Source organism: Canis aureus, chromosome 9 (genome assembly GCF_053574225.1).
Source record: "Canis aureus isolate CA01 chromosome 9, VMU_Caureus_v.1.0, whole genome shotgun sequence".
NCBI lineage: Eukaryota > Metazoa > Chordata > Mammalia > Carnivora > Canidae > Canis > Canis aureus.
The window spans coordinates 44,558,028-44,581,837 of NC_135619.1; the positions used below are offsets into that span (position 1 = coordinate 44,558,028).

The window sequence follows — 23,810 nt, forward strand, 5'->3', positions numbered from 1 at the left end:
AATGCTATTAAGTGATGTTGTATGTTACAAGTGGATTCTTTGGATGGCTTTCATTTTTAAAATTATTTGCTAATGAACAAAACTTTGTGGACTTAACCCAAACCAACTCTTGATCTTCATGAAACCATATATAACAAGGTAAGTCTTTATTATTTTCAAATACAGAAAGTGGGTATTTGTGTAAGGACAGAATTCAAAGCAAATAAACTATGTATCTTATTATTCCAGTGATGATGGTTCTAAGTTCAGTAATGATTGCATTCTAACGTGCTTATAAAAAGTATCAAGCTGGACTCTATAGCAGAATTATATTGTTACCATGTTCATCAATAACTTGGCTTAGAGCCAAAAGGTTAAAGAATTGCTCAATTTTGGCCTTTTTGTATGGTTAGTTGCCAATATGTCTCCTGCAGTATTTTTGTAATAACTCAATAATTTATTTAAAAAGCATTTATTAAGTACCTACAATATTCAGGCTCCATGCTGGGCACTGAGGTTGCAGTGATGAACAAGATAAAGACTCTGATATCCAAGTGGAGGACATAGATTTTGAGAAAGAAAAAAAATTATTTGAAATCCAGATTATTAAAAATCTATGAAGAAAATCCAGTGATATGTTAAAGAATAACTGGGTAGAGGCCTAAATCATATTTGGTTGTTGTGTCAGGGTGCAGCCATTAATAAAAAAAGACAGAAATCACACTATGAGGCTTAACTGTAGGAATAAGTTAAATAAGTGTTAGAAGCCTGGAAAAGCACGAAGGAAACATTGAGATATTAGAGAAATAACTATAGGAAGTAACTATCACACTGGGTCTGGGACGCAGGAGGAAGAGGTTAATCAGAATCTAGAAGCTCAGAGGTCAGACCCTTTGGAGCTAGGACTCAGCCTTTTAAGGAGAGGGCACTGCCCAGCTGCTAATTCTGAGGGGGTGGGGGGGAATGGAGGCTAGAACAAATTGCAGTTGCCAGGGCAACACTGACAGAAACAAGAGAACAGGGAGCACAAGTCCCTTCTTCCCTCCCTGATGCTCCCTGTAGTCTAATGCAAACCTGTTGTTGAAACCTAACAGGAAGCCAGCTGGTGAGAAACACCATTTGCAGAGTTCCAGCCCCAGCACCACAATGCAGAATGCAATGGTGGATTTGGAGCTGAGAGACTATCACTGCTCAAGTAATGGAGAAGGGGTCTCTAAACAGATGACATTTGAGTTCAGATCTAAAGAATGAAAATAAGCCCCACATGTTAATAATTGAGAGAAGAGCATTTCAGATAGAGGTAAAGCCTTAAAGAATACAACATCAGAAAGGAGTATGATGAGAGATGGGGGTGTGGTCTGAGAGAACTGAAACCAGGATGGAGCCAGATCATGGTCACAAATGTGCTGGTCTTGGGTGTAACACTAAATGCATGCATACCTCGTGATTTATGCCGAATCTGCTAAGAGCATTGGGAAGCACTAAAGGTTTAAGGGCGGTGGTGGGCGGGGGGTCTATTTGCTAAATACCCATTGAATACAAGGCACCATGCTAGACAAGGATTCTTACAAACAAGGAACTCATTCTCTCTGCCTTCTACACCTGGTTTTCTATCTGCATTTCATTTTCTGGTCTACCCCGTTTCCCAAACCAGAAACCTCTGAGTCATTCTTTCTTCTCCCTCCCCACATCCAATTAGTCACTAACTGCTGTCAACTCTACCAATAGATACTAAATAATCCTCTCCTTTCTATTCTCACTGTCACTACCTTGATCTCTCCCCTACCCTCAAGAACTGCTCTCCCCAAATCCATCCTTCACACTGCTGCTAGAGAGACCAATCCAGAATGCAAATCTACTCAGGCTAAGACTCTTAAAAAACTACTGCAGCAGATGAGGTCCAAGTGCCCAGTGAGGGTATTCAAAGCCCTCTGGAACCTACCCCTCCCTACTCTGACTCCACTATTACCCCTCCAACTTCATGTAACATCAGACCGTTTGCGGTTACCCGTTCAAACCATGTCATTTTAATCCTCGGCGCCTTTACCCAGGATGGCTAACCTTTCAGGATAGCTTGGGCATTAACTCCTCCAGGAACCCTTCCCAAATCTCCAAACTGGACTAGGTGCCCCTCATCGATGCTCCCACTTATCACTGTATCGTTTTGGAATAGTCTGTTTATATGGCCCTTCCCCCAGTTGATGGTAAGTTCCTTGAGGGCAAAGACATTCATCTTTTTAGCCTCAGCATGGCATGGTGCCTGCAAATAGTAGGTACTAATTACTGAACTGATCAACAGAATTACCTCATGTACCACTCACCAGGGAGCCAAAGATAGAACCTGACAGGAAAACGTGAGGAAAGCTTAGAACATGCAGCAGAGAGGAGCCCATGAGGCATCAGCAAGTGAGCATATCTCATGAGGGACAAGGACAGAGGTCATAGACCTCACTTTGACAGAGCACCTCAAATTTGGACTTGTGCCATCATCTCCAAATGAAGTTATACAGATGGTTTTATATTCTGTGCATGTTTCAAAAGAATAGTTTAAAGGTAAATATTTAAAATATACCATGATTTTTATTTCCCTCTTTTGCTGTTTCTTCACTTTAATATACTAATAGTCTAAAAAACTGGAAGTGACATAATACTGAAGAGTTTCATCAAGGTGCATCAGAATTAATATCAACATGGAAAAGATGAGCTCAGGTTTATGCAAAAATGTTTCCTGGCCCTGAGGCAGGACGAACAGGAACATGGCAAGTGGTGATCATATAATAAATGTGCTGAATGAAGAAATGGGTGATTAGAAATCTAGCCAGTGGTACTCATATGATGAAAGAAAGAATTATCCATTTGACAGAGGACAGTTAGGGTGAAAGACAGGAATGGGATGCTTGGGTGGCTCAGCAATTGGCCGTCTGCCTTTGGCTCAGGGTGTGATTCCGGGGTCCCAGGATCAAGTCCCACATCAGGTTCCTGTAGAGTCTGCTTCTCCCTCTGCCTATGTCTCTGCCTCTCTCTCTCTCTCTCTCTCTCTCTCTCTCTCTCTGTCTCTCAGGATAAAAGACAGGAAAAGGAGTGTCTAATTCAAAGATAATAGGAAACCCTTGAGCCTGCACATGAAACGGCTGCTCTTACCTACAGACTGAACCAGTTATATGTAGAGGGCTATGACCAGAGCCTGATGCCTTTAAATATTTAAGTTACACATCCAGCCCTCAATTCTTCCTGTTATATATCCTTTGGATATGGATGCTGTAGTATCTGTGACACCAATACCTGGTCCCAAATTAAGTTCTTGAGGAAATAGGAATACAATCATCCTCTCAAAAACTTGGTTCATGTTTATTCTGAGAAACTGAACAATCTCTGGGCCTTGTCAAAAGCAGATGTCTATAGTGGCACAAATGAAGTGAATTTACTAAGGTAATGTGCTCCCAGGCCTGAGTGGTCAGTTAGTGTCCTCTTGTGCCCCTCCATCCTGTGAGCAGGCAAGGAGGTGGCTAGATAAGCAGGGATCTGCAGCATTTGGCTAAAACACAAGGATGAAGAAGAATGATCTCATAGGGAAGAAGAGACTCTTCTAACCATACAGAAAAGCAAAGACAACCAAATCAGATACAGTAGTCCCTTCTTATCCATGGGGGTTACACTCCAACAAGACTTCCAGCAGATGCCTGAAAACACAAATAGTACCAAACTCTGTATTAAGTCTGTTTTTTTTTCCCTATACATACATACCTATGATAAAGTTTAATTTACAAATTAGGCATGGTAAGAGATTAACAACAATCAATAACAAAATAGGACTATAGCAATATACTGTAATAAAAGCTATGTGAATGTGGTCTCTCTCAAAATATCTTAATTTACTGTTCTCAGCTTTCTTGTGATAATGTGAGATAATAAAATGTCTACATAATGAGATGAAGTAAGGTGAATGATATAGGCATTGTGACATAGTGTTAGGCTCTACTATTGGCCTTTTGACAAATTGTCAGAGGAAGGATCATCTGCTTCTAGGCCAGACCACTGGTAACTGAAACCACAGAAAGCGAAGGAGGGGGGGGGGGGACTACTGTATCCTTGAGAGAGAGGAGATGTTCGAAGTGAGAGAATACCATGTATTTATTCATATTCATTCATTCATCGAACAAATAATTACTGTCTACTGTATGTGTCCAGAATACAAGCATGACGATGCTGTAAGCATGACGATGCTTCTGTTCTCTAAGAATACTACATTCTTTTGAAGCTTTTCTTTACAGAAGCTCAAAGTGACTTAAATATGTTTCATTCTATGAAAATTGGGATATAAGGAAATTGATAAATTATCAATTGAATGGTAAACAATATAAAGTGTCTTCAACTCTCTCAGTATGGTATCTTTGCCATGGTGATTCTACTGCTAAGTTAACTTTTCTCTCCAAGGAAGCATCTGTAAACTCACACCACGACCAGAACTTCAACTCCCAAGCTGTCTAGGCTCCACAAGAATGGTGGCAGCACTTGATCTCCGTGGCTGACCTCAGGGCTGCTCCATCCCAGTGCTCTTCTCTTACTTCAGAGACTATGTCAGCACATTGTGATGCAGGACCAATAGAACAATGCCCAGAGCAGCCTGCCATCCTGCACTTCTTTTACTAAGTGGTTAGTTGCCTGCCTGGTAGACATAAACACCTTCTGCCAAAGAAATGTGAAAAGAGTTGGAAACCTGCTCTTTGGAGATTATTCTCCTAGTAGACATCCAGGAGATCTCCAGAGATCTATTTCAGCCTCACGTCTATGTAAGTGATGGTGTGATTACTACGATTTTGGTGTGAACCTCAGGAAGAAGGAAATGGATAATAGTTGAATGAATTCTAATAATTCAAGGGCAAAAATGTCTATTTTCTTTTGACCATTCTCTTTTCCTTCTAGTTTCACATCTTATACTCCAACAGTACGAGTAGGAAAGCTCAGAGACTTAAATCTGGTTACTGAATTTTTCTTAAAAATGATTTTATTGAGAATTCAAGTTAAAATGAAAACAAGTTTTCCAATTGTTTTTAAATTTTGGTTTTTCAAACCATTAGCCCAATTTTCTTTCATGAGTGAGAACTGAATGAACTTATGGAAAGCCAGTCATTTTTTAATCATTCAAATGGGAGAGAAGATCCAGAATATTGATCCAGAAATTGAAGATCCTGTTCAAAGCTGAAAGATTAGCTGGGGGCCCGATGGGGAGAGAAGGGTTTACAACAACAGTCAAATCTTCTCAAAGGTACAACCAGAACTGCAACTTGGAATTGTGCTGGACCAATCCTAAAAATATGTTTATTAGTATGCTAAGAATCTTAGAAAACACTAAGGAAATGCTATGCTTTGAAGTGCTATGCACAACCAACCTCGAAGCCCAAGTTCTACAGAGAAGAGTTTTTAATGAGTAATGGGTAAACACCACCATGTAAGACATTTTATGTAATTATAGGCAAGAAATAACACAGAGAAGAAAAAGACAAGAGAATCTAGGTGGTCAATATAAAGGTATTCACTAGAATTCTCTCAACTTTGCTATAGGTTTGAAAATTTTTCTATAATAAAGTATAAGTGGGAAAAGATCAAATGGGAATGGTAAATAGCAAACAATTATAAAGGACATTTTAGGGGCATTTATGGACATCCCTCTAAATTAAGCAGTCAGAAAAGCCCCTAAAAACATTTCCATGTTGGCGACCAGATTTCTGCTCCCCACCCTCCCATCCCAATTTCCGTTAAACTCAAGCTGTCATCAATTTTAAAAATTCCTGGTGATACATTCATTCCTGGGAAAATCAAGACATCCCACCACCACCCACGAGTGAATGTATTTCATATCTACACTATTCTTAGCCCTAATGGGGCCTTGGTAATCTTGAAACATTACCCAGATAGGGAAGTCTGGTGAGGTCACAGAAAGTCTGGAGCAAAGCTGGAGAAGTTTCACCCCTGAAATGTAGACAACCCATTGCTTCTCTCTGCCTGGTTTCCCCATTAAACTACTGGCATTGGTTTCTGGTCTGTAATCAGATTTAATATGGAATCTCTCCTTTCCTTTACTAAAAGTAGCCACAATGCTTTTTTGAATGACGATTATGTGTAATTCTGCAGGAAAATGCAAACTTTTCTATCTGCTGAATTAATCTCCATTCAGTTAAAACTGAAAAAGAGAAAAGAGGATGGGGAAGGAGGGCACAATTTAAAAGAAATAACAGGGCAGCCCGGGTAGCTCAGCGGTTTAGCGCCGCCTTCAGCCCTGGGCCTGATCCTGGAGGCCCCACATCGAGTCCCATGTCGGGCTCCTGCATGGAGCCTGCTTGTGCCTCTGCATGGAGCATGCTTTTCTCTCTGCCTGTGCCTTTGCCTCTCCTCTCTCTCTCTCATGAATAAATAAATAAAATATTTAAAAAATATAATAAATAAAATAAATAACAAAGAACATAAAGAATCTGCTAGTGACCAGATAAGTTGGGATCCATCTCAAATAGATTCCTCTGTTTTCTGTAACACAGTTAAAAACACACTCTCTCCTATACGTTGCTTGCTTAACTAGATGTATAAAACATTTAATGAGCCTAGTGAAAGGCATAAATCATTGGAAAAATATAGACTGTGATTGTGACAATGAATACACAGTCCTGGTAGAACAAGTATAACTAAAGATTTTGTGTATCTGTGAAATGAAGCTAAGTTCTCACTATGGCCTATGGCAACCCTGCTTTGCTTCTTTGCTCTAATTCACACATTCATTCAAAACATATTTATTGTAATTCCATAACATAACACATTCATTAACCCTTTAATGTGCTTAGTCTATTTTTAATACTAAAATTTACTTTTTGGAACACCTGGGTGGATCAGTGGTTGAGCTTCTGCCTTCAGCTCAGGGTGTGATCCTGGGATTCGGGATTGGTCCTGCATTGGGCTCCCTGGGGGGAGCCTGCCTATATCTCTGCCTCTCTCTGTGTGTCTTTCATGAATAAACAAATAAATATTTTCAAATAAATTAATTAAATAAAATAAAATTTACTTTTTATTTGTGAGTTTTATATTGTAGACCTCTATTGTACATGTAATGTTAATAAAGCAAGATAGTATAAACTTTCACAAAGAATTTGCATAAACAAGCCTTGCTTTATTTTTTAAAAAAGAAAATAGGGGATCCCTGGGTGGCTCAGTGGTTTGGCGCCTGCCTTCGCCCGGGGAGTGATCCTGGGGTCCCAAGATCGGTCCCGCGTCAGGCTCCCTGCATGGAGCCTGCTTCTCCCTCTGCCTGTGTCTCTGCCTCTCTCTCTGTGTGTCTCTCATGAATAAATGAATAAAATATTTTAAAATAAATAAATAAATAAAAATAAAAATGTATCCACAGAAGTGATGAAAATGTTCTAAATTAGATTAAGGTGGCAGTTGTGCAACTCTGTAAATACAATGAAATTATTCAGTTATAGCCTTTAAATGAGTGAGGTTGATAATATGCAAATTATATCTCAATAAAACTATATTAAAAACTGATCCAGAGATAAAATTACTGGGAAAACAAAACTATCTATAAAAGTCCTGCCTATACAAATTAGAATTATTTTGAATCATCAAAATTAATAACAATATCTCAGTCAAGGTTGCTGATTAGATAAGAGGACCGGAAGGTGTGAGCTGTCAGGCTGCTGCTCCATGGTCTTCTCACAGGAAAGCACAGCAGAGCACAAGGAACTTACCACAGTTGAGGACCATGGATTTTCTACTGTTCTTTTTTTTTTTTTTTTTTTTTTTTTTTTTGATAGTCACACAGAGAGAGAGAGAGGCAGAGACACAGGCAGAGGGAGAAGCAGGCTCCATGCACCGGGAGCCCGACGTGGGATTCGATCCCGGGTCTCCAAGATCACGCCCTGGGCCAAAGGCAGGCGCCAAACTGCTGCGCCACCCAGGGATCCCGATTTTCTACTGTTTTTTAAGAGAAAATAATTTCTCAAGCATCAGTGTAGCCACTGAGCACGATTAACTTTGGTCCATCTTAACAAGAGACTGTGATGTTCCAAATAGGTCCACACCATAATTGGTAATTTCTGCTTTTAAAGGTATTTAATGTTATAGGAAAATATGTAATGTACTATATATAGCTAACATACAATATTATATATTTTATATATTATATAAGTATAATATATATAAATTTATAAAACTAGAAAGACACATACATACCAAAACTTTATTTATTTATTTATGATAGTCACAGAGAGAGAGAGAGAGAGAGGCAGAGACACAGGCAGAGGGAGAAGCAGGCTCCATGCACCGGGAGCCCGGCGTGGGACTCGATCCCGGGTCTCCAGGATCGCGCCCTGGGCCAAAGGCAGGCGCCAAACCGCTGCGCCACCCAGGGATCCCTATCAAAACTTTAATACTATTTCCAGATACTGAGCATAAACCTAGTAAATAGTTAATTCAACAGTTGATAATTATGCTTTTGGACCTTTGACAGTCTGTGGTGGTGTGTGTGTTTAGCCAAAACTGGCTTCACAGAACAATTCATATATCTCAAGGACAGTGCAATCTTGGCTTATTACCAGAATAATTGGAGGTGGGGGGCAGAGGTTGTGGTGTGCAGATTGGTAATCTCAAATGACAGTTTAAACAAAACTAGTTAAAATTCAGCACATATTTACCATCTATACACATAATCCAAAAGTGTCAAAATAATTCCAGAACAGATGTTTAGAAACAAAGAACTAGCACACTAGTGAAGATAAAAGATTCTGTTACATTTTTAGCTCTTTAGCTGACCTCCCCTTTGTTCCAGAGTTCAAAAGGGCTGAGAAGGGGAAGGCCCAGAATGTCTGCAAATCCACTGAAGCTCTTCCCACCCACTCATTTCCCCTTCCTTCTCTGTGGCCCTAAACTCCCAATTATACTTGCTCCCTCAGGAGATCATCACTGATTGCTCTCTGGAAGGACTGTTCTCACATTGGAAGGGATCCTGGGGACCACATTAATGACTGTACTGGGAAGGGCCATTCTCTAGTCCTGGTGACCATGGAGCATCCACAGAATAGCATGAATTTGTAAACAGTAAACATACTGCATGTTGTCACTTTCTTAGATTGTTTTCAAAAATGTGCACGTTATTGCCCATTTCTGGATAAACAAGAGTTGACTAATGCATTTCATCAAATCTAAGATCCACCAATTATTATATCCATTATGTTCTGGATCACTGAGAAAGAAAAAAAAATGCTAATTACATAACTAAATGCTTTCTTATTCTTAGAAGTTTTCCACACAATGTCTGTCATACTTTTTTCTGTCATCCTCTGTGTATTTCTTAAAAGAGTGTTCCACTCCAGTCTCTGGGACCTTCTTCCAAGCCTCTGACATGCTTTCTGCACGTTTTCTACTGGAACTTTCTTAACCAGGCTGGAAAGTGTCAACAAAAGGTTTTCAGGTAACCATTAGAAACACATTTTATTTTTATTCAGTTATGAATTAACATACAGTGTTGTATTAGTTTCAGTTGTTCTATATAATGATACAACAATTCTATACACTTCTCAATGCTCATCAAAATAAGTATACTCCTAATTGCCTTTACCTATTTTAGCCATCCCCCCACCCACTTCCTCTCTGGCAACCACCAATTTGTTCTCCATATTTAAGAGTCTGCTTTTTGGTTTGTCATTTTGTTTTCTTTGTTTTGTTTCTTAAATTCCACGTGTGAGTATGTGGTATTTGTCTTTTCCTATGTGACTTATTTCACTCAGTATTATACTCCCTAGGTCCATCCATGTTGTTTCAAATGGCAAGATCTCATTCTTTTTTATGGCTGAATAATATTCATCTTTTCTTTTAATTTTATTTATTTATTTTAGAGAGAGAGGGCCAGCAAGTGAGGGAAAGGATGGTGGGAGGAGATACAGCCTCCTCAAGCAAACTCCCCACTGAGTGCAGTGCCCACCACGGGGCTTGACCCCACAACTAGGGATCATGACCTGAGCTGAAATCAAAGCCAGCCACTTAACTGACTGAACCACACAGGTGTCCCTATGTGCCACATTTTTATTTATTCATCTATTGATGGGCATTTAGGTTGCTTCCACATCGTGGCTTTTATAAATAATGCTGCAATAAATATAGTGGTGCATATATCTTTTTGAATGAGTGTTTTTGTTTTCTTTGGGTAAATTCTCAGTAGTGGAATTACTGGGTACTTCTATTTTTAATGTTTTTGACAAATCTCCATACTGTTTTTCCTAGTGCCTACACCAATTTGCATTCCAACCAACACTTCATGTGGGTTCCTTTTTCAGGGTGATGCTGGCCTCATAAAATGAATTCGAAATTTTCCTTCCTCTTCTATTTTTTGAAAAAGTTTGAGAAGAACAGGTATTAACTCTCCTTTAAATGTTTGGTAGAATTTACCCATGAAGCCATCTGGTCCTAGGCTTTTGTTTGGTGGGAGTTTTTTGATTACTGATTTAATTTCATTGCTAGTAATTGATCTGTTTAAATTCTCTATTTCTCTCAATTCAGTTCTGGAAGATGATGTGTTTCTATGAACTTAAGCATGTCTTCTAGGTTTTCCAACTTGTTGGCATACAATTTTTCATGATATTCTCCTACAGTTTTCTGCATTTCTGTGGAGTCCATTTTCTTTTTCCTCCATTTCTGATTTTATTTATTTGAGTCTTCTTTTATTTTTTTTTTTTCCTTTGGTGAATCAGTTAAAGTTTTATCAATTTTGTTGATCTTTTCAAAGAACTAGCTCCCAGCTTCATAGATCTTTTCTTTTGGTTTTTTAGCTTCTATTTCATTTATTTCTGCTCTAATCTTTGTTATTTCCTTCCTTCTACTGGATTTGGGCTTTGTTTGTTACTGTTGTTTTTCTCTGGCTCCTCTAAGTGTAAGGTTAGGTTTTTTATTACAGATTTTTATTTCTTCTTGAGGTAGGCTTAGACGAGATTGGGCACGTTCAGGGTGGTATGGCCATAGACTTGAGGTAGGCTTATATTGCTAAAATCTTCCTCTTAGATCAGCTTTTATAGCATTTCAAAGATTTTGGACTGTTGTCTTCATTTTCATTTGTCCCCGTGTATTTTTTGATTTTAAGTGGCAATTAAATGCAACTCATATAGTACAATCAATGTACATAATTTAATATGAATAACCATGATTGAGTTCATGCATGTGGAACCAAATAACAACCACCATGCAATTGCCCCCACCAACAGAGAGTGATCACAAGGAATATTCCATTTCAGATTTGTTAAGCTGAGGAAAAAAATGTTTCATAGAATGAATGAAACTCAGGAAATATGAAACTGTTAAGTGAGCAAAAGGGAACCCAGCCTAGCAAATGGCTGAGTAAAGTATACCTTTTTGACAGAGGGGTAGGTGTCGGTAGACCAACATTCGTGTTCATGTTTTCACTATGTGATAGCCATGGTGTTCACTGTTTCCTATACATCACTGCATTGAGTTGGGTAGTTTTATCTTCATTTTATAGATGAGGAAATTGAGCTCAAAGATGTTAACGTGCCCAAGGTCACAAAAGGAGGTGACAGAGCCCAAATATTATGTGTCTGACTCTAGAATCCTTTATATTCCCACTATACCAGTTTCCATACTGGCCTTATGACACTTGAGTTCTGATAGTGATTATGGCTGTAGTTCACCTGGCCCAGGTATTCCTGAGGGGATTAAATCAAATCTGAATTTTATGGAGAGGAAAAAGTATTGTCTGTAATAACTGCAACCATATTATGGAGAATTATACACAAGTGATAAAATAGTGAGTGTAAGCATATGTAAGTATATACATTCATACAAACTACCACCAGCTGGAAAGTTAATAATATAGACTACTCTGGCTTTTTACAGGAAGAAAATATCTCAGGCTTCTTATGAATCCCCCCCCCCAATTTTACAATAGTTATTTTAGTCTGTATTACTTCATTTGTCACCTTATCAAATATATTTCTTGGCTCTAAGAGCCCTGGATTTTACCCATTAACAGTTTCAGACCGAGCCTGAGCTATGATCTCATGACTGTCTGGTTCCACCCCCCAAAAAACCATGATTAGAATTATTGACAACAGCTTAGCTCAAATATAGACAGCAGCTCTTTGAGCTCTTCACCCACCTTGCTTGGTTAGAAAAACTCCAAGGCACAGACATCTTGGGAATGAAATAAAAGTAAGGATTTGTACCGTTCTTCATGCACTTTGTTTTCTCTTTCTGTTCCCTTCACAAAAGACTTCATCATGAAAAGGAGGAAGCCCAAACTGAAATGAGTTAAGAACTTTGTGTCCGAGAGAAGACTGTGGCTTGGCCCTGAGTTGAGGTAAGATATGTTGGTGTGTACTGATGAGACCAGATTAAGCTCTACCTCATCACACCTTCTCCTTCCCTTTCTCCATTCTCTCTCCATTCCTTCTTGACTTACTTTCCAAGCTTTCTGTGCCTCTTCCCCTCATCTGGGAACTCAGTGTACCAAAGAGGCTGCTTACAGTGATCAACTTTTCTAGATCTCCAGAGGGGGCACATGAACCAAAATGAGAAAGTCTGAACTGAAGACACAAGTGTAAGAAATCACAGCAGTTCTGGAAAATGAAGGGTGAACAATTGCTGTGATTTTGCTTGTCATCCTAACCCAAAAGTTTGCTAACTTTGTTCTTCTACCACCATACTTTGCTTTCATTAAAAAAATGCTCTTTTCTAATGATTTCTTGTCGTGTTCCAGGAGATTCTCCATATATTTAGGCCCCAAAGAATCCAATTGATGCTTTGATCACTTGCTATGTCCTCTGGTTCTCTAAGGCTGCTTCACTGTCTTTCAACAAAGTGATGATGAAATAAGTGCCTTGTGCTATAAGTCATGAAGAAGAGAAACTGTAAATGACAACGAGGCTTTATGTGTTCTTCTCCTACATCCAACCACTATGAGGATTCTTCCATTGCTGTTGCAAAGTTCTTTTCTTGGAAACCTGAGATGACTAAAGCCTTTTAGCACACTAACCCTCAGATCCTGTCTATCTCCTCTATATCTTCTTTTACACATCTGTCTTCCTCTCCTTTATAACTTTTACTTCCTTTTTCTTTATATTATTGTTATTTCCACTAATTTCTTCAAAATAATCACAAACATACAGAAATATAGCAGGTACAGAAGAAGTTTTCCCCCAAAATCTATTAAGAGGAATTTGCCAATCTAATCCCTCATAACCCCCAAATACTTTAGTTCATGTTTCCTACAATCAAGGACATTCTCCTACATAGGCAAAATTTAACCATCAAAATCAGAACATGAATATTGCATAATACCATCGCCTAATCCTGAGACCTCATTCAAATTTTAACAGTTGTCCCAGTAATGGGCTTCGTAGCTAACAGATCCAGTTCAGAAGCAGGATTGAAGTTGTTATCACATCTCTTTAGTCTTCTTTAGTCTGGAATGGTTTTTTTAGTATTTCTTTGACTTTCATTATGTTGACATTTTTTAAGATCAAAGGCCAGATATATTGTCATTTATCCCTTAAATTAGATCTGTCTGATATTTCCTAATAGTTGGATTTGGGTCATGCATCTTTGGGAGAGATATCACAGGAGAATGCTCCGTGCTTCTCATTCGATCCTATCAGGTGATGCACCACTTTGATTTGCCCCATTATTGATAGTGTTCATTCATCACTCTACTGTGATGGTGTCTGAGTGACTTCCTCACTATAAAATTACTTTTTCCTCCTTTGAAATTAATAAGTATCTTCGTAGAAGTTACTTTAAATGATGTGATTTCTATGTTCTTCACCAAACTTTTAATTTATTCATTTATTTATGTCAGTATATATTCTCATCGTTTCCTATTTTATTTGACCAATTCCCCTATATGTAATCAATTACCTTCCTTTTCTGCCATCTTCTCTCCTGCTTAGACACTCTCCTTAGCCTCCTGGACTCTGATTTCTTATACTGCATCCCCCTTCGCCTGACAGCAGACCTTCTTGCTTCCTTTGGGTTCTGAGCTAAAGCTTCTCACCCTTCCCAGTACAGATTCCTGCCTCTCTTTGTTCCAGCTACTGGATCTAGGACAAAGCTGTTCAGGAATAAAAGGGAATAGGAAGAAGAAGGACATCTGTATTCTTTGGTGCTCCCTCCTATTCCTCCTTTCCAACTGTCCTGACCCGTTCTGACCCCTTTCACTCTTGCCAACTCTTACATCCATCTTTCTGAGCACTCAAGGCAGTATTGAACCATGGGCAATGGCATAATCAGTCAGACTAGTCAGACTATGAGGGTTTGAATCCTGGCATGGGGACTCGGGTAAGTTACTTCCCCTCTCCAAGCCTCAGCTGCATGGTGCATAAAATAAGCATCGTAGTAGTGCTACTTCACAGTATTTTCAGAATTAAACGAGATAGTGCATGTAAAGTCTTTACTGCCTGCCTCGTATCAAGCACTAAACAAATTTTATTCTTACTTCCCATCCGCTATGTTTTGGATGGTGGTGGTGGTTTTATCTCTCTCTCTTTTCCTGAATGCTCTTTGTTTTTGTCTCTCTCTCTCTCTCTCTTTTTTTTTTTTTTACATTTTAGCTTCACTGGACTATTTTTACTTTCTTGCTTTTCCTGACTCTTTTCACTTTCCCTGTGTTCGTGCATAGATGTGGTGAAGGGAGGAATTGAGCTGCCACCAGCAGAAGGTCTGATGGGGAATTCCCGTGCCCAGAGTCATATGCCCATAGGATGTCAGGTAGCTGTGGTCTCTGCATCCTGTGACCCTGACTGGGACAGCAACAAGACACGTCCATAACTTACCCCTTAGCTTGAGCAAAAGGGGAAAAAAGAGCCTCTGAGAAAGAACTGAGGTGGAACTGTACACCTGCAGTGGAACACAGGAGCAGCTGCTTGCCAGTTAAGGACCCCTCCTCTAACTGGCATGGGATTTGTAAAGAGGGAAGGAGGTGATCTTTTGAAAATATGAACAGAATTACATTCTGAGACCTTGTTCCCTTCTTGGAATTCTGTCCTTTCTGGTAGATAAAAGGTAAAATCCAATGATGCAGAGGCACTGTTCTTTGTTGAAGCAGTTTCTGAGAGAGTCAGAGCAAAAGAGTAGAAGACATAGACAATAGTTATTGGTTAGATAGAAATCCACTACTTACCTCTCAGCCAAGAGCTAAGCATTAGGCAAGGGTGAATGGTCAGGAAAAGATGTTCTCAATTTAGTATAGTTTTTAAACCCTACTTACAAAAAAAAAAAGGGATCTGCTTTTGGGGGATATGGTACATGTGTTTCATGGTCTCCTAGAGAGGCCTTTCCTATTTGTCCTAATTAATTAGCATTGCTAGCTCCACATCCCAGGCATTTTTTTGTTACATGGATCTTTTCTAGAGTCTTTGTAGCCCTAATCATCCAGTATTCTTTTTGTTGTTGTTGTTGTTGTTGTTGTTGTTGTTGTTGATTATCCTTCCTATAGAGTATAAGCTGCATGGAGGCAAGGATCCTACCAATCCTGTACGGATGTATCACCAATGTTCCAGGCAGTGCCTGGCATATCATAGGTGTTGATAAAATGTGTTGACTTAATGAGTAAGTGAGGCAAAGTGATGATGAATTTTCTCTGTATCTGTTCATTGTGCTCCCATTCCTTTGACTTTGTGATGTTTGTCTGTAAGCACCATGAAGAGGAACAAAAGGAAACCCACCACAAGGAACAATGAGCAAGATGCCATCTCTGTGCCACCCTCCCAAGACCCAGGAGATCTTCAAAACATGTTGGATGGAGGAGAGTATGCCCCTTTTGTATCTCCTCCCATTTTAGAGAGCAATTTTATCCAGGTAAATAAGATGCGAGCCCTGAATTAAGTTCCAATAACTTCAGTAATTAATTTTCTCAAATTGAAAAGATTAGGAGGAGGAGTATTTTAAAAGTGATAAAGGAATGAGTGAGACGATTAAAGGGAAAAATTTTGGAACTTTAACCAACCTAAAATAATGATAATGTTAAAGGAAAATTCATTCCAAATTTTCCCAGCAAACTCTCACTTAGAGTTTGTTCTAACTCCTAAATCTTTCTAACTCCACCATGTTTGTCATTCTATCATAATCTTCCCAAAATGACATGAAGAGATTACAGTGAATTCAGAACATCCTGCCACAGGAAAGCATTCAGATAGCTCCTTTCTTGGATTGAGAAGACATTTTAAAGAATAACACAACTTGGTATTAAAGTCAATTTTGGCTCTTAGTTCTGAAAGTAAAAGATAATTGTTAAATTGTCAGGGAGGAGAGTTTTCTTCTCATAAAAATGTCCCTACATTATGAATGAAACTACATTTCAAGGCATTTGATAGCAGTTCTTGCTTTCTTCTGAACATTAAACATTAAAATATTCAGACAAGGAACGGGAAAATGAGTTCACTGTTGTAGGCCATACCCCTAAAGTCCACAGTAATGCCACGACCAAGTCTAACACAAAACACACCCATTCAAGCAGCTCCTCAGCTGATTCCACAGAGGAGAGATAGAGAAGACAATAGATGCTTCGCCTTCCATAAATATGTTCTCTGCCCTGATGCCTTGGTTCTAGGGAGACGTCCTCACCTCCAGAACACCATAGGCAGGAGGTGACTCCTCAAAGAAAACTAATGTTTTAGTAATGCCCAGAACGCATGTGATAAGTCATAATTTGATGACTTTGCCTTCTATGTGCTTCTTTCCTACTAATAATCTTATTTTTTATACTTCTTCCTACATCCTTCTCAAATAACCTTTAGTGCATGTTCTAATAAACACTAAGGGAGGTAGGTAGCACTCTATAGACCAGGCATGCCCCGTATCATAATTGGGTAAGTTATTCCCTTCAACATATACAACCTCTCATGGTTAGTATGCCTTTGTCAGCAAGTTGCCACAGGTCTCTGACTCAAGTTCAAACGAAAACAAATAGGCATCTCAAAGTAAAAGAGCCACAGGACATCAGCTCACTTGCAAGGAGTCATCAGGGACCCAGTTCCTCTCTTTTGCTCTATCTCCCTCGAGTTAGCTCCCCTCAGGATAGGACATACCAACAGGACAGTAACAGCTGCCAGAAACACAAGAGATGCCCTTATCATAGCAACTTTTTGTGAGGACTGGAAACCTTTCCCAGAGCCACCAGGAGGCCCCCGCTGTGTCTCATTGGCCAGACCTAGGCCACATGGCCCTGCTGAAAGCAAGCACTGGCTAGGGAATAAAATCGCCAGGTTCATCAGTATTTCACCCCTGAGCCAGAGCACCATCCCTAAGGGGTAGATACTGGTTGGATGCTGAATTCTGTTAATCAGGCATGGCTTTGGGTAGGTCCATAGTGTGAGCTACAACCTCTTTCCGAGTATATTTGTTTTTAAGTGATTTTTGTGTTTTTTAGTTAATGTCTAGCTGAGAAACCAAATGTGGCCCTTCTCTGGCTTCCTTCGCATCCCTGTCTAGCCACTTTCCAGTTTTCTTTTCTTCCAACTGGCAGAGATTTTACTGGCCAAGATTCTTGGACTTAGGGATTTTTGCACATGCTGTTCCTCTGTCTGAAAAGCTCTCCTGTCCACCCAGTCAGTTTAACTCCCACATTGTCGGAGTCTCACATTCAGGTCTCAGCTAGAGGTCTCTTCCTCGGGGGAGATTTCTCTGACCCTATGTCTGGAGTATGCTGGAGCTGGCTGACTGGTAAGTGTTCAGGAAATTTGCATGTCTAGCTTTGAATACAGCTATTCTTAAAAATTAAATCGATAAACTCACATACTCAAACCTCATTGTTCCTATTATTTTACTACATTTTACAATTTATGCTTTTAAGGTTATGGATATAAGAGTTTGACAAAGGTCAATGAAGACTTCTGTGAGAATCAATTGACTGTACTGAATTTAAAATAAAGAAAGTTGCATATATCGTTATTTGTAAATTGTGTGCTACTCATCTTCTATATCAGTAAGATATATAATAAATATATGCATATCAGAAATAGTTGTTACACATTTACCAATACACCACTGCCTGTATCTCCTCTTAAATCAAGTCTCCTATCATATGCCTCATAGCACAGCACCCTAAATTCATGCCTGGTAATACTTGTTGCAGTAATAATTAGTGACATACTTTTTAATGTTCACTATCCCTGATAGAACCCCCATGGCCCAGGGGGTCTGTCCATTCACTGTGATAACTTCAGGAATTCTCAACAAGTGATTGAGCAAATGTACCATCATGTTTCATTTCTCCTTTATTTCCTACACTGCTCAGGTAAGCAAGGTTGTTGGGGCCATGCACTTCAGCAGAAAACTCCTCTTCCTGTTCTCTGCCTTAGGTTAACAGGAGAGGTGAATCCATTTACCTTCATAACCGAGCCAACTGGGTGACTGTAGGCATCTGCTCTTCCAGTAAAACCCAGAAGACCCCCAATGTGATGCTTCTAGCACATCTGACACCTGAAGCCCAGAAAGATAAAGAACCCCTGTTTCAAAGTCTCCTGATATCGCCTTCACCAGAGAACCTGGTGCTCACCAGGTGAGTTACAAAGGGAAGAAGTTAAGAATCTCTCAGAAAATATGCTTTACCCCTGAGAAGCTGAAAATAAAAACACCAATGACATTTGCTCCAAGGGAGCATTTCACTTGTATCCTGCTATAAATGGCAATCGTGTCCTTAAAGTCTGGGAAATTTGCTTATGACATGCTAGCAGTCAAACAGGTAGTTAAATTTTAAAAATCAAACCTAAGTAACAGTAACTGAAGATTCATAATAAACTGCCTCTCTAGAACATGCCCTTTCTTCCCCAGCATCTCAGCTTCCATCAGATTTTGCTGTGGTCTTGTCTCAAGCCACTAACTTTCAATGTGACCTAGAGCAATCTCTCAACTTCTCTCAACTTTGCAGGATGAACTAAGTGGGACAACTTCTCATGATAAATAGTTGGTACTTTGATTTTTTTAGTTCATCAGAGTCTGAAGAGTATGATTTGAGTGAGATGGCCCTCAGGAGGCTGGTTACATATACTAAAAATCACAGTTTTGATACTCAAAAGCTAAGGACCAGACCCAGGAACATAGTAACCACAGAAGGTACTGCCCAACCCCAAACCTGCCCCAACCCAGGCCTGTCTGGGAGACAAGCCTCTTGTCCTGAATCTCACTCTCCAAATTGCTATACAATGTAAAAGGAAAGGCCTTTTGATGGGTCTTCAGTCAGGCCCCAGATGACAATCGTGTGTGTTTGCAGGTTTCTACCTCTGCAGTTTGTGACTCTTTCGGTGCATGATGCTGAGAATATGCGCATCAAAGTAAAGCTGGTGAGTGGTAGAGCCTACTACCTACAGCTCTGCGCCCCTGCATGTAAACAGGACACCCTATTTTGTCAATGGGTGGAACTCATCTCTCTCTTGAATGAGGAGAAAGCCAAAGCTTCCAAACTGTCAGAAATCTCAAGTCTCTCAGAAATCACGAATAGCACAGACATCACAGGTTCAATGGACATCATGGATATTGCAGCGTTCACAGCTGTAGAGACCCCACATGAGTACACATGCTCAGACCCTGTACATGCGGTAGAAAGCATTGATTTCTCAGATTTCTCCGATGTCACTGATGTCACCGACGTCACAGATGTTCCAGAAAATGAGGTCACAGAGGCCCCAGATATAAATATTGTCACTGAAGTTACAGAAGTCACAGACCTCTGTGATGTCCCAAACTCAGAGGTCATAGTGGTGTTTGAAAATGATGATATACTGAGGGCCAAGCAAGAAGAAAAGGTAAGTGACAAGGCACAATTTTATTCCTTAATAATCAAGAATGAGAATGATAACCAAGATCATGCTTTTTGGTTAGCCCGTTGATATTGTTTATCAAAATGCTATGGAATGCGCTCTGAGTAACCTAATTAAAATAATGGAATATTAGCCCCAAGCCCTGGTATAAAGAAGTTGTAGGATGTATCCTGAAAGAAGCAGTGACCATCCTTCCTGTCAAATTTAACTCAGCATCAAAAAGGTATGGTGGGATGGAAAGAACTTTGGGACCAGCACAGCTGGACTCAAGTTGGACTCTTGCCCTCCCACATAGCTGTTTGGCTAAGCCACTGAAGTTACTTGAGCTACATGAGTCTCCTCATCTCTAAAACAAGGCTATTAATGTCACTTAAGGACTATTTTAAGAGTTTAAATGTATATAAAAGTATGCACTATATTATAGGATGGGGTGAAATTTCAATGGGTAAAACTGAGGGTGGAAATAGAAAAATAAAGTGCCAAAAGAAGTGAGCAGCTTTAGAAAAGGCTAGAAAGTGGAAAAACACAGCCATATTCAAGAATGGTTAGTTCAGTTCGGCTGGAGCATAATATACGTGGAAAATATAGGATTGGAAAGTTGTTTGCAAACCTTGAATGCCAAATTAAGAAGTGTGGACTCTGCTCTTTGGGCAAACTGTAACCATAAAAGCCCTCTGTGTAAGGGAATGAAAGAACTGTGTTTTTAGAAAGATGAATCTGATGGTAACATGGATTGTAGATAAAGAGCTAAGTTTGAGGACCTACTGCTAGAAAACCTCCATTGGTCCCATAATAGAAAAATCATAAAGGGCAAGGTTAGACATTTTACAGAAGAAGAAAACTGCCAATAAATACACTGGAGAAAGTTTGACCTCACTAGTAATCAAAGGAATGCAAACTAAGAAAAAAATAACCTATAACACTGTTAATTAGAATAATAAAAATAGTCAAGGTGTGGTCAACTTGGAATTCATATAGATTCATGGCAGGCATAAGAATTGGCCCAAACTTTCTTGAAATCATTATGAATCAAGAGCCTAAAAATGTTTATACACTTTCGATTCAGTGATTCCATTTCTAGGAATCTTCCTTAAGGAATTAATCAGAAGTAAGAATGAGGATTTAGTGGTAATGATGCTAATTATACCATATCTATATCATGTTTGTCAAAATGAAATAATGAAAATTTGGAAGGAACCTAAATATTCACTTCAGGGGAATTGCTAAACTGACATAAATCATGAAGGGCAGGTGCTGTATTAATGTTTTTCAGGAGCAATCACAGTATCTGGCAAGATCATAGGCAGTCAGTAAACATCTGTTAAAATGAAACACTACTATATGGGTATTAAAATTATTGGGAAAATTTTTCTTTACTTGGAGAAACTTTCATGTTTGAAAAAAGTTGAGTGAAAAATGAAGAATATGATCCCTATGACATAAAAATACATTTTTATGCTCACAAGCCGTAGGAGGGTGAAAAGTCATATTTGAACAGCCATTTATTTCTAGATTGTGAGATTACAGGAAATTAATGTTTTCCTCTTTACACTTTTCTACATTTTCTATTTTCTATAATAAACATAATTTCAAATTCAAGCAGTCTTACACAATTCTTAATAACATGAGAAAAATGCTATTAATAAATTGTTAAGTGAACAATGTAGGATATAGAACTAAAATGTTATCACAAAGCAGACACATATCACATAAACAAATAGACAAAAAGACTGAATGAAATGTGCCATAGAAGTAGTTATTTCTGAAAAAAAAAAAAAAAAAGAAGTAGTTATTTCTGGCTAGTGGCCCCAAGCAAGCAATAATTTTCTCCCTTCACTTTATATCTTTATAGGATCTTCTAAATATTCCATATTAAATGTGTTACTTCCATTGACAGAAAAAAAGTTTTTTCTTTAAGGAAGAAGAATACTGTATTATTTTCAAGTGAAAACATGATGGAGGTGGTAGACTAGGTGATGGACTAGGTGGTGGCAATGGGAGGAGGTGGTGGACTAGGTGGTGGACTAGGAGGTGGCAATGGGAGGAGGAATGTACAGGTGAGAGGGGATATTAGAGAAACAAAGTCTTTAGGACCAGCTGATCAATTGCTCAGAGGCCTGAGACAGATTCTGAGGAAGCCAGTGAGTTTCTAAGAGAGGTGGTTTGTTAACAGAACCCAGGAAGTTAAGAGAACAGGAAAGATTTTGTGGTATTAGTTTTAGGTATAGGTTCTAAGTCTTTTAATGAAAAAAATGAACTCTTTTGTCTTATTGTGAAAATCCCAACTTGTGTCACCTATTAGACACTCTTTTAAGATTTATTATTTATTTGAGAGAGAGAGTGTGTGTGTACATACATAAGTAAGCAGCAGGAAGGGCAGAGAGCAAAGGAGAGAGAGGGAGGGAATTTCAAGCAGACTCCCCACCCAGTGCAGAGCCTGACTCGGGGCTTGATCCCATGACCCTGAAATCATGACCTGAGCTGAAAGCAAGAATCGGATACTTAACTGACTGAGCCACCCAGGTACCCCTTACCTATTAGATACTCTTAAATTAAGAGCAACATCAGATCGGGGAGTAAGTACCAAGGTATTTCTAGACAACCTTTCTTTCCCCAAGAATTCAGAAAAAGGAAATGCTATAATTAAGTACTAATTTTCTTGTGTAAGCTGACAGTGGTGAGCTTCTGGATGTGCTGTGTCAGGTCCCAGACTATCAGCCTCCAACGTCTGCCTGGTGGCCTCAGTGGCCACTCACCAAACCTCATTCCCTCAATAGTGTGCCTGTGCACACTCAGTGTGGCACTCAGAAGATATAAATGAAACGATTACTATATTAAATATTTCGAAAAAATAAATATTTTGCTGCATAAATCATCTATATCTGGGTGGTGCTTTTCTGTTACCTAATTTGCTGCTGTTTATTATTTTCAAAGGAAAAAATGGAAAATATTCTGAAGCCTGGGTGTCTACGAGATACAAAAAGTAAGAATGAGTTCAAAGAATCCTCAAAACATGTCACCATCTCAAATGTAACACTGACTTTCCAAGGTGAACGATGTTTTCGTACTACCTTGACAGAAGAAGAAAGTGAGACAAGTTCATCCAAAGGGTTGAGTGCTAGAACCTCTGAAATAAAGATAACTGATTTTAAAAACACAGCTCTCAAGTTTGAAGAATCCAGGTATGTGAGGCAGGGAAAAGCCGGGGATGCTAAGACATGAAGTAATGTAAAATAAATATAGGCGTTAAAGTCCCTGCAGCTCTAGCATTTGTTACTAAAGATTCTCAGTTATAGAAACAATGTAATTGAATGATGCCATAGTCAACTCTTGATTATTGGCATTTGGTTTAACTTTGTCTAATTTTTATTTTCCTCTCAATTTCTCATCCCTTTCAGTTCACATTCTAGGCTATCTGGTGTCAATTGTGTGTCCTGAGGAATAGAGATAGGATAGAGTCAGAGTATCTACGTTTTGGAGTTAAGGCACTGATCTCCCAGAGTGACTATGGCCACTCTTGCCTTTATCTTTATACTTCTCTCCACTTTCTTCTCTACATATTTCATATGATTTTTCTACATTTCCGACTAATAACTTAATCTGAAAAAAATATTTTCATAATTCTGTTTATTCTTTTTAAAGATATACTTGTTTATTATTTTAAAGAGAGATAATCCTGGAGCAGGCTCCCTGCTGAGTGCAGAGCCTGACTCAGGGCGCAATCTCACCACCCTGAGATCATGACTTGAACCAAAATCAAGAGTTGGTCACCCAACTGACTGAGCCACCAGGTGCCTCTATTTTCATAATTTTAATAGTCAAGTGCAAGCTGAATATGAGAGAGCACTGTTGTACTACAAAGATAAAAATTAATCCAATCATTTCAACACCTAAAAAAGAAACCAGAGAAACATATAGAAGTTTAAATGCTTACATGAGCAAGAATGAAATAGAGAATGTAATGAATTATGTCTAAATTCTTTTTGAATATAAAAAAGGAACAAGGGAAAACAAAAACAAACCAAA

At 39.0% G+C, this 23,810-nt stretch overlaps 1 protein-coding gene and 1 long non-coding RNA gene across 29 annotated transcripts in view; one reads left to right on the forward strand and one right to left on the reverse strand.

The window, feature by feature from the left end:
• LOC144320764 (uncharacterized) overlaps positions 1-4,557 on the reverse strand; it is a 141,942-nt gene extending 137,385 nt beyond the window's left edge. For all 14 annotated transcript variants that reach the window (XR_013386398.1, XR_013386404.1, XR_013386393.1 and 11 more), the window contains exon 1: positions 4,433-4,557. This is a non-coding gene — a long non-coding RNA (uncharacterized LOC144320764). The remainder of the gene's footprint in view (positions 1-4,432) is intronic.
• Positions 4,399-23,810, forward strand: part of GARIN2 (golgi associated RAB2 interactor family member 2) — a 31,996-nt gene continuing 12,584 nt past the window's right edge. For 3 of the 15 annotated variants that reach the window (XR_013386387.1, XR_013386386.1, XM_077909693.1), the window contains exons 1-7: positions 4,400-4,769; positions 9,324-9,436; positions 12,244-12,331; positions 15,663-15,825; positions 18,327-18,526; positions 19,238-19,769; positions 22,719-22,966. Coding sequence is in view for 12 of the 15 variants with exons in the window: in XM_077909693.1 (XP_077765819.1) it covers positions 15,667-15,825; positions 18,327-18,526; positions 19,238-19,769; positions 22,719-22,966 (1,139 nt within the window). In the remaining 3 variants the exon portion in view is untranslated. Of the gene's footprint in view, positions 4,770-4,902; positions 5,246-5,304; positions 5,509-9,323; positions 9,437-10,245; positions 10,375-12,243; positions 12,332-15,662; positions 15,826-18,326; positions 18,527-19,237; positions 19,770-22,718; positions 22,967-23,810 lie in introns of those variants that run through there. The other 12 variants (XR_013386388.1, XM_077909704.1, XM_077909700.1 and 9 more) reach the window with 11 other exon arrangements.